Raw genomic sequence first — 11,553 nt, forward strand, 5'->3', positions numbered from 1 at the left:
ACCCATTAAACAGTACCGACTTATAGGTCTTGAGGGCCCATATCCATTGTAGGTCCATAGAGAAATAGAACGGAAAACATGGAAAATAGTCCGATTGAAGTCCAATTCATATCTCAAATATGAAATAGAACTTAAAGAAACATCTCCCAAGCACCAGTTGCAATCAATTCTAAATCTAACCCCAAATACAGAAGTTAGAGCCACAATGTAGACATGTCCATTGCTAACGAGGATCCGGGATACTCGCGATCTGCTCCCTAAAATTTGAGCATGAATATTCGCGACGTCCAACATCGCCGATTATCGATCTTTATAAATATAGTACGGTGTAGTAAAATACTATTTGGGGACTATTTATTTATTCTAAAATGCAGAATTATGTTGGATTTTATGTGTATGAACTTAAACAAAGCCGAAAGAGCAGCTTTGCCGTCACCGGAATTAAACAAATCCTCATGTCGGTGAAGCTTCCGGTTTTCAAAATAAGACTAACAAGAGCTTTTTTTCTGTTTAAAAACTGAAAGTGAAGTTCCTCTCACTGACATAAGTACTAAAAAAATGAATAAGCTTTAGCTTCAATGTTTACATCAACAGTTGATGCAATTAACATAACTAACTAACGAGGTGCTATGCTGACCTACGCAGCAGAAGGGCGGATAATCAACGTGAATCAGCCGATTCTGTCATGGTAAAAAGCAACTTTTTATACCGGTACCAATATATAATTCTGAGTACATGTTCAGGTTTTGTAGTTAAATGATCAAAAACAACTATGATGTTTATAATTTTGATGTTGTTTATGTTACTAAGAAAGAAAATTGAAATTGACAAACATCCTTTCTTTCTGTCTAAATCTTTGTGTTTTTATCAGATTTGTTGATTCTGATCTCCTGTTCTAAATAAAGTGTAAATGATGGTGATTTAATACAAACATGCAAAGTAAAAAGACACACATAGCATCAAACATTATATTAAAAAGTAAGAATCGTGGTTTGATTTGTGGATCGTTCAGCTTGATTTGTGAGTCAAATTGATCGATTGCTCTATGAAAGTTAGGCATTGTATTAAAAGGGAATAGTCACTTGGTGAACCAATCTGGCTCCAGTTATTTAAAATATAGTATTTCTGAGAAGGAAAGGAAAGTTTCTACAACTTTTTACGGGAAATGTAACTTACACTGGTAATTTGTGTTAATTGTCCAATCAGTTCGTGAAAAATTGTTCTAACTATGCATGGATTTATTTTCTTTGTCTTTAGTTTTTGATCGCTTGAAATAAACCAATTCCAATTTTGAGAATTGAAATGTAGAAAATACCGCCTGCATCCTTTGTGGGCACATTTAAGCATTTTTGCTACATTCCTTATAGTGATTGGAAATAGTTTACTTATGTGCAGCAAGAAAAATGAAAATAAACCAGAGAATATTACTGTATTCAGAATGCACCAAGAAAAATTCCAAGAAGGTCAAAAACCTCGAATGAAAAATACCGAGAGGGTCTCGCACTCACTCATTTGTGAAATGCTAAACAGCTGGGGCTAAAGACAGATCCCCAAATGTGGCCAATCCCTTGGGGAGTGAAGGTGACACACGCCTCCTCGGTAGAATGTCCCGCTTCACTTCCCTCACAAAAACACACAGGCACTTGTTTGAGGGCTGCAGCAGAATGAGCTGTTGACGGTCCTGTCGGCTAAGAGCAGCAAAGACACTCTAATCCCTGTCAGAGGGTAGAAAAGCACTCAAAGCAAAACAATTAAAATGCTAATTTCACTTCCTCCTCTCTGCATGCCTGTTAATGACTTATCCAAGCATGCAACAATGCAGGAGTGTCTGGATGTGCCTAGGTTGCAATTTAGGGATCATGACTTGGGGATCCGAGGGGTGCCAGATTGAAATGGCTGTATTATCTCTATAGGATGTGGCAAAAGTGGCAGCCTAATGCTGGGTTCATGCTCGGTGAAGTCGTGTCCTCTGCCTCTGTGTTAAGATGCAGCAAGTTTGCCTCTCGATGCTTCTCCAAAAATGTGTTCATAAATTGGAACTCCTGCCGCATGTGGGAGGAGCTACTGTCATAAGATTTTAGCCTCATCACTACACGGATGCTTTGGCGTATATCTCATATAGAGTCAATGCATAGAAGACAAATATATCAGGTTTACTAATTTTGGAGTCTGTGTCTGTAAACCTTTTACTATGGTCTCCATAAGGGTTATACGATAATATTTGTTACCCTGAATTATATAGTGGACAGTTTGACATCATCCCGATAAGAACAAAATTCACCAATAAAATGGGCAAATAGTTACAAGCTTAAACTACTTAATTGTCTGCTCCCCCCGCCCAGAAGTTTGTCACGAGGATGGAAGAAAGGTTGAGCTTTAACACAACTGATCTTGCACGCCATATAAAAATTGACCATTGCGATGCGTGGAATGAACAAGCTGCCGCTAGCAATAGCTAGCGTTAGCCTGGCGCTAGCAGTGAATCATATAAACAGTCACTGGCAATGATGTTAGCACTCTGCACAAGCATTTATAGTGAGATACTACTTTTTGTCTCCAACTATACATAAAAACAAAAAAATGAAATGTAGAAATGTAGTTGTTGTGGTTTATTTCTTTTTTGTCATTCTGGTTTGTAAAAGGCTTGAATGTCTGTTTTTGAAAAGTTGATTTCTATGAGGAACCATTTCTTTTAAATCGGTAAAAACATTAGTTTAAAACAAAGTAGTAATTTTTGCACTTTGAAAAAATAAACTTGTTACATTCCTATTTAAGTTAAAGTCTCAATATTTGCTCTGACCATTGAAATGTTCTCTGTTCACAAAGCTATTTATGTTTGTATACCCGTTCAATGTATTTGTAGGTAAAACTAGTTCCTCAAATTCGCTTGAATACTTAAGAGCCATATGCTGTTACTTCGACCTTGTAAAAATATTTTTTTCCTCAAGTATTTAAAAAATATCCTTATTGGCTACAAGAGAACAAAAAATATCGGTTATCGGTATTGTTAGTAAAAAGTCATTATTGTGCATCATTAGTCTCTATACTAATAACAGTATCCGAGTAATCCGATTCTCCCCCATGTTGGTTTTGGACTCCACCCACTGATCACCATGTCATATGGGCCAAAACTTCGTTTATTATTGGTCCATGCGACACAAATTATTTGGCAAAGGTCAGATATGTGAACTCGTGTATTAGAATTTTCACTGCTCCATACCCGACATTCAACTCTGACTGCGTCTGTACACTAACTCAACATTGAAACTGGTCGCCTCTGAAACACAAAACGGGTTCAGTGTGAACATAACTTAACTCTGGTAAATAACTTGCACAACCAATAAAAATATGTCTCCACCTTTATTTTTTCCAATTTGGAAAAAAATTCCCGGAATTTTCCACTGCAGTGTGTCTGTTAATTTGAGTCCACATCCAATATATAGCGTGAGAGGGGAAAGACAGAAGAGCTAGGGAAGGAGTGAGAGCTCCATTTCGCTATTTACCGGATTCTGTTTTATTAATAATTGAAAGTTCAGCAGTGCTGTGGTGCCCGTTGCTGTTTCCCTCTTCCTGTCTAACCTTCGCCGTCTGACAGAAAAATAAAACAAAAAAAAACAGGCTTCCACACATGCCCACACATTTACACACAGGAGTGGTTGAGTGGTGAGCATCCGTATGGGAATTTGTGACATCACAGCTATGAACAGTTTGAATTATTAACAGTTACACCTCTGCTGTAGTGCCAGACTGCTCCTGCTCTTTCTCATACATGTTTGGATTTATAGTATTACTGTGTTTTCGCCCATGTTGCCATTTTATGCTTTAAATTGAAGCAAAAAACAAAGTGTGTGGGGTGTCTTATTTATTTTTTGTGAATTTTTAAAAAAAAAAAAAGAAAAAATATTCAGAAGTATTGTATTTTTAGAAGGATATTTCAACCTACTATTTTGTAGAAATGCAGTGAAACCAGAGCGACCCCCATGAGCTGCGAAAATGCAGACATGGCTAAAGCTCCCGGTGTGTCGTGCTGTTTATGTGGAATACTGTGGCGTTACATAATCCTGCTTCTTTCTTCATGAACATGAACAATAAATGAACTGTAGAAGTCACCAGGCTGTGCCGCAATGTTGAACTGGAGGCTTATTTATTTTTTAGAGTTCAGTGCACCCTGGGAAATATGACTGTAAACAAGCTAGCGTTAGCCAAAACAGGCCGTTTCTGCTAGCATCAAGTCATAAAACATAAGAAAACTGTCAAAATAATCACTTTCATGGCTAATTTCTTTTAACATGTAAACACATAAATGATACATAAATTTATTGTCAGTAAAATGCAAAAATACTGTTGGATAAGGATTAAAACGCAGAATAAAGTTGCTAAATCTGAATTCCCGCCCTATTCCCCAACTACAAAAAAAAAATAAAAAAATAAATTAAAAAAAAACAATGTGGGACTATCTAGTGCCCTTTAGAATTAATTTATATTCAGTTCAGTGCATCCTTGAAAATACAACTGTAAACAAGCTAGCATTAGCCAAAACAGGCTGTTTTTCCATCTAGCTAGCACCGAGTCAAAATCATCAGAAAACTGTTAAAATAATTACTTTTGTGGCTAATTTCTGTAAACATATAAATACATAAATGATACAACTATAGCAGCCAATATGTCATTATGTCATGTCAGGTAAAATACAAAAATACAGTTGAATTAGGATTTAAAATGCAGCAAAAAGGGGCTATGTCCGAATTCCCTCCCTACCCCTAACTACCAAATTAGAAAACTAGATCATGTGGGACTATCCACAGGGACTAGCCCTGGATTTTTAAAGCAATTTAGATACCGTCCTCCCTCCCTATTTTTTTAAGGCATTTATAGAGCTGGGCAATATGGATTTTTTTCATATCATGATGTAGTTTTTTTTCATATTGTGGAATAAAAACATATCACGATATAAATCAAATAACTATATTTGTCAAATTTGAACACTTTGTGGCTCACAAAAGGAATGTTTAATCATCATCACGTTATTTAGATTTCAATATTTATTTCCTATCACACTAAACATAACAGATGCAACATGATATGACAGAGAAACCTAATAAATATGAGCGTTTTACAAAGACTATTTATGAATCCACTTTGTTCTAATGATGAAAACTTGGAAGGTTTATAAAAACAAATATTTATACATGTATATTTATCTATTTTACAAAAAATGTTCAAACACAATGCATTGTGGTCCATATTCGCCAATCTAGTGACCATTGATGCACTCTGTTTTTTTGCAGAGGCTGCTGGGAACATTTTACTATATTTTTACTATAATTTTACTATATTTTAGATCTGTAGACAAAACTACAAAATGGCGAAAGAAACAACCCATAAGATTAAAATGAAGCTGTAAATGTTTGGTTAAAGTATCGTTAGTGCTGCATATTTCTTACAACACTCTAGTTTCTACCTTCTCAATAATCTTCTTTTTGGCTTTCTCCTTCCCTTACCAGATGGGGAAGCTGGACAATGGCAGCCTGACAGTGAAGTACCCCGTGTGGCCGCGTTTCAACTCCTTCGGGGATGCTGAGCTCGATGACAACCACCTGTCCATCGTCACCTTAGAGGAGAAACCTTTTGTCATTGTGGAGGATGTGGAGAGACTCACCGGTACCTGCATGAGAAACTCGGTTCCCTGCAGGAAGCATATCAAAGAGTAAGACAACTATTTCTTGTGACTTCTTATAGTAAAAAATTAAATGAGTATTAAAATGAGCTTACTCAGAAACACAGCAAACATAAACTTAGGAGTTGTTTTTAGATGTCTACTCTAAAGATACTGTTTTATGTATGCGAGGCAGATAGTAAAGCGAGGTATTTGGTCACAGATAAAATAAAATATTGTTATGGGTTTTGTTGTATATTTTCTTTCATGTTGCAAAGCTGCTTTCTCTTGTCATTTGGAATGAAAAGAGAGGTGTGGTGTTCACCCTGCATCAGCCCCACTGCTCCCCATGAAAATGGAGGTGACTGCTAAACGAAGCAATTACTTTTTTTCTCTCTGCTGCTCCTAAAGAGGTCTTCCTTGCTCCTGACGCACACTCACTTGGCGGAATCGAGTGCTGGACACTGATAGGCTTTGGTGGTGCTGCGTTAAAGCATATAAGCGCAGTGTAGATAATTTAATAATCTTTCTCTTCAGTGGAGAGCACACATTGGTGGATGGAAAAGAAGGATTGGCGTGTCCATCGCTACCAAGTGTCACTTATTCCCTTTTTACGTGCGCAGAGGAACGGACACACAAACAAGCGGAGCAGCATACAAAAATAGCGCTGATTAAGCACTAGTAGGGTTTCAGGGAAGGGGCTGTAATAGATTATCGTCCAGAATCACTGTGAAGTAGGGCGGAGGATAAAGCATCTCCAAGGAGAAAGACAAACACACATTTGCAAGCTCTTATACGCTCTCTGTTGCCACATGTCCACTCACAGGCCATTGCGTTCAGCTTTGTTTCCCCCTCCCACAGCGCAATTCCCACTCAAGCATCCGCAGTGTCCATTTGGAGAAACGGGGATAGATGGAGGGGATGAAAGAGGCAGGGATAGGGGAGTAGCGCAGGGGCTGGATTGGGGTCTGAAGAGTATCCATGCATGCGTAACTACAGCTTCCCTCATCCGGGCCGGGCCTAAGAACAAGCCATACTCACATTAACAGACGAAATCATACGCAGAAGTTGCACTGCCCTCTCTGGAGACCCCTCAGGCCTTGTAGTGTTTTCTATATCAACTTTGCCTGGCAACTTCACAAGCAGCCTCCCTGACATCACATGCTCTTACTGTCTAAGCTCATACCTATGAGGGTATGTTGTGTTTTGAAGGCAGCTTTAAGTATTTAAAGTAGAATGCTTAAATCTGTTATGCCACATTCACATGCGTTCCAATTAAAAAGTCTTGGTAAACGATCCACGTTTCATGCTTCCACGATCAAAACTCTGAAATGTACACGTTGCTATGCAACATTTCAAGTCTTTTTTGGGCTCTACAAAATGTTCAACTTAACCAGTTAAACTTTGTCCGATCAGGAACTCAGATTTGGTAGTGACGTATAGGTAGTGTCCTTTTCAAACAACAGATGTACAAACCAAAAGCTTGTCATAAAGGATGAATTATTATTTGTGGTTTGTTCCTGAATGGAACCATTTTACACCAAATCTTTCACATATTAGAAAAAATAGAGCCGTGAAAGAAAAAGCCTGGAGAAAGATTTGTTAGATTTGTACCGCCTCAACATTTGGCATGAAGACTCTCTTAACTGTAGGTAGTATTGGGCAGCGATGAAGTCCAGTGTGAACACCATGCTAAAAGCTAGATTTGAAATTCCTACAAAAAAATCATGTTTGATTGCTGAAAGCAATCACGTTTTTAATCATTTTCAAACCGTAGCTATTCAAAGCAAAAATAGTTTTGAGTTTCACGAATCTAACTGTCCAAATGCTTTTTAAAGGGTAATATAACCGTAAGTCAACTTTTTTTTGGCTGCTGACCTCTATAAATGGGGCATTAAAAGTGCTGTCTGTTGGTCATTACCACATTTTTAACAAATTAAAATAAACGTGTTTAATTCTTGAAAATATAGTCAAAAATTGACTTTGTGCTGCCCCCTACAGCTTGAATCAAAGTATTACATTTGAATTTTGTGGTTGGTCAAACCATTTAAGTTCCACGTCCTTTCAGAAGTCCCATGTCATGATCTGCAGCTCTAGTGATGATAACAGTCCTGCATGGTCCCCCGCTCCACCCTCTGACTGGATTTTCTCATTTTGTCTGTGGGCGGAGTCAGCCTCCAACTTCCCTGTTTGGTGACCCTTTAAATCAGGGGTGTCAAACTCAATCGCATGGGGGGCTAAAATACTAAACACACAGTAAGTAGGTCGTGGACCAAAAACGACAAACATTTATTGAATACATAGAAAATATATTTTTTTACTTAAATATGAATAAAAACAGACAGGAATATAATTCCAGAATAAATCAAAATAAACCTTAAATAACTTTCAGTGTTTTACTCTCCATAAAATATATATTCTGTAAAAATTGGGATGTTACAAGATGAAATTGGGCCATTAATAATAATAATAATAATAATAATAATAATACAGTATAAAAGGATCTGGGGGGCCGGATATAATTATCCTGTGGATCTATAGGTTTCCTTTAGATCAAACAGGGACTTTACTCAAAGCTTTGAGGAATCATGGGTAATAGCATATTCTCATTCCTTTTCTTATGGGATTTTTTTTTCAGAAAAATATTCATTATAAACTAACTATAATTGTTTTTGGTACCAAAAGTAATAGAAGACTTCTCACACTCGAGCTTTATAAAGTACTTTTGATTGCATCTTGATTGCTGCTTTCGTATAGAAGTGCTCCAAAAATCAGATTATAGTAAAGTTGTAGGATAACATAGTTTGATTGCTCAAAGCAATCAGACAATGACTGTTAAGCGCGTACTTGAACGTGCTACACATGCCCAGTGTAGCTTTACAGTGCTAAATGAAGCAGTCAAAAACCTTATGTAAGTTACGCATTTTGTTCGTTTTTCTTAATTTTTTTCTTTTGCAGGAATAAACTCATAAAAATCATTTTCATAGTCGACAATTAGATGATCCATCTGTTCTTCACACATTATTTGCTTAGGCTGAAACTTGAATAAGGGGTTTTTGTTCTGTTGAGTTAGTAGTGCTAACTCCCTCATCACTGTGCCTTTCTTCCTGTCAGACTATTTTAAGTTACAAGGAAAAAAAGGAACTGCACATTGTGGGACATTTTCTGACAGATTGGTGTCAGATAGTTACCGAAAAACCTGGAGGCTGCACTCGGGTCAAATAGCGGCCAATCATTTTGCAGGAAAGAACTGCTGTGAAGCGTGATTCCTTTTTTTAAGGAAATAAAGAACGGCCGCAGTTTATGTCTGACCTTTCTTTTTTGTTCTTAATTTGTTCTTTTTCAAGTTTGTGTCCAGTTTGTTGTCAAACTAAAGGACGAGGTTATTGTCTTCTAATTAGCACACATTTACAAGTTAAATGAGACTCCCAGGTGGTTGAAAGTCGATACACTTTAGTGTGCACACACATATCGAGCGCGTTTGTGTGAGCGACTCCCCTAAACGCAGATGGCACAGGGATGCCATCAATTCTTCCTTCTCTGGAGACTCAGAGAAAGTAGAAATTTGTATTTCATGTCATTTCTGCAGAAATAACCTGAAAAAAGCCGTCGTGCTAAATGTTCTCATTGGTGCAGTCGAGCAAAGTTGGGTAAAAGCGGAGATACATTTAATAAATTCTTCAAACTAAACACATTTGCATGTTTGTTTTTTGACGATTCATCGTCCCAACTGCTACTAATGAACTTGTCCTTTTGTTTTTGTTGTAGCAACACAACAGAGGCTGGAGGGACTTATATCAAAAAGTGCTGCAAAGGATTCTGCATCGATATACTGAAGAAGATTGCCAAATACGTCAAGTTTACCTACGACCTGTACCTAGTTACCAATGGCAAGCATGGCAAAAAGATCAACAATGTCTGGAATGGGATGGTGGGAGAGGTAAGTTATTTCATTTTCAACACTCAGGAAGGAAAAAAAGCAAAAGCTGTTTTTCATTTGTCACGCTGTGACCTCAACTTGGAATCCAAAAAAGCAAACAAACCGGAATTGCTCCAGCAGAAAGGACTGTTTTGCATAAATCTTTAATTACCGTTTTTAACTTAAAGGTCCCAGAGTTCCTTTTCAAGGCTGCAAACTTTATAGCTGTCTATATTATTTAATGTCAGACATTCTTCACTAAGCTGAGGTATGTCTGGCCTTGTTCCTATTCAACACTGGCTCAATATGCACAATGAATACATTAGGAATCTGGCTGAGATCAATGCTTTCATTATGAGAGATAGCAATCATGCAAATGCTGCATCTGGCTGGCTCAGTAAACCACGGAGAAATATCATGTTCACTTTTATGTTCTTGCATGAACAACATTTAGTTAGTTAGTTAAGTAGGATGAATTGTCTAGAATTTTTGATTTCAGGTTTATGGTTTTTGTTTAATTAACTAGCTTTATAAGTGTAAACAATAAAAGCACAAATAATAATTTTAAGTATTATCTATTAAATATAAAATAATTATATAAAGTACACTCAGTCAAAAACAGGTTGGTTGGTGAAGTGGTTGGCTGTTAGGTGACAAAGTTGGTTGGTTAAAAGGATGGTTACACAGTTAGGAGGGGAGCTGGTTAAATGGGTCGTTGGTTAGTAAAGTGGTGGGGTTGGTTGGTAAAGTGGTTGACTTGTTGATTGGTTGGCAGGTTAGAGGATAACATTGGTTGGTTGGTTAAATGGATGGTGAGGTGGTTAGGAGGCTGAGCTAGTTGAATAGATAATTGGCTAGTTGGTTGGTGAAGTGGTTGACTTGTTTTATTGACTGATTGGGTGGTTAATTGGTTGATTGATTGGCAGGTTAGGTGACAAAGTTGGTTGGTGGAATAGATGGTTAGAAGGCTTAGCTGGTTTAATTTATCATTGGCTAGTTAAACTGTAGAGTTAGTTGGTGAAGTGGTTGACTTGTTTTAATTATTGATTGGGTGGTTAGTTGGTTGATTAGGTGATAACGTTGGTTGGTTGAGCAGATGGTTAGGTGGTTAGGAGGTTGAACTGGTTGAATGGATCATTGGCTTGTTAAGTGATAGAGTTGGTTGGTGATGTGCTTGACTTGTTTTATTGATTGATTTGGCGGTTGGCTGGTTGGTTTGGAGGTTAATTTGGGTGATAGACTGGTCATGGGGTTGAGTTGGTTAGCCAACTGTTTTCTTGAATAGTTTATTGATTGATTGGCTGGCTGGTAATGGAGCATCAGCCGTTCAGTTGGTAGATTTGGTTGGTGAGGTGGTTGACTTGTTTTGTTGATTAATTGGATGGTTGGTTGGTTGCTTGGTTGGTTAGGTGATAAAGTTAGTTGGTTGGTTGGCTGGTTGAATGGATGGTTATGATATTGAACTAGTTGAATGGATCATTGGATAGTTAAGTTGTAGAGTTGGCTTGTGAAGTGATTGACTTGTTTTGTTGATTGATTGGGTGGTTGGCTGATTGGCTGACAGGTTAGGTGATAAAGTTGGTTGAATGGATGGTTAGGAGGTTAAACTGGTTAAATAGTTCATTAGCTAGTTAAGTTTTATTGGTTAGTGATGTAGTTGACTTGTTTATTGATTGATTGGGTGGTTAGTTGGTTTGGAGGTTAATTTGGGGGATTGATGTGGTTGAGTTGGTTGGTCAGTTGTTTTCTTGTATAGTTTGATGATTGATGGATTTGTTGGTTGGCTGGTAATTTTTTAAGTTGGTTTGTTGACTGGTCATGTGAGAAAGTTTGTAGGTTGGATGGTTGACTAGATAGTTGAGTTAGTTGGTTACTTCAGCATCTCTGTTTACATTGTTTGCTTCAGTAGCTTTGAGTAAAATAAAGAAAATAAACTTTTTTTCTCCTTCATTTTCGTTTGTCTCTCTCTTACCATATC

The 11,553-nt window shown here is 37.5% G+C and overlaps 1 protein-coding gene across 1 annotated transcript in view; it reads left to right on the forward strand.

The window, feature by feature from the left end:
- The window catches only part of grin2aa (glutamate receptor, ionotropic, N-methyl D-aspartate 2A, a), a 195,718-nt gene that overhangs the window by 145,527 nt on the left and 38,638 nt on the right, over nt 1–11,553 (forward strand). Inside the window, exons 6-7 of the mRNA XM_024271483.2 lie at nt 5,505–5,707; nt 9,425–9,596. Coding sequence (XP_024127251.1) covers nt 5,505–5,707; nt 9,425–9,596 — 375 coding nt within the window. The remainder of the gene's footprint in view (nt 1–5,504; nt 5,708–9,424; nt 9,597–11,553) is intronic.

Source organism: Oryzias melastigma, linkage group LG8 (genome assembly GCF_002922805.2).
Source record: "Oryzias melastigma strain HK-1 linkage group LG8, ASM292280v2, whole genome shotgun sequence".
Classification (NCBI taxonomy): domain Eukaryota; kingdom Metazoa; phylum Chordata; class Actinopteri; order Beloniformes; family Adrianichthyidae; genus Oryzias; species Oryzias melastigma.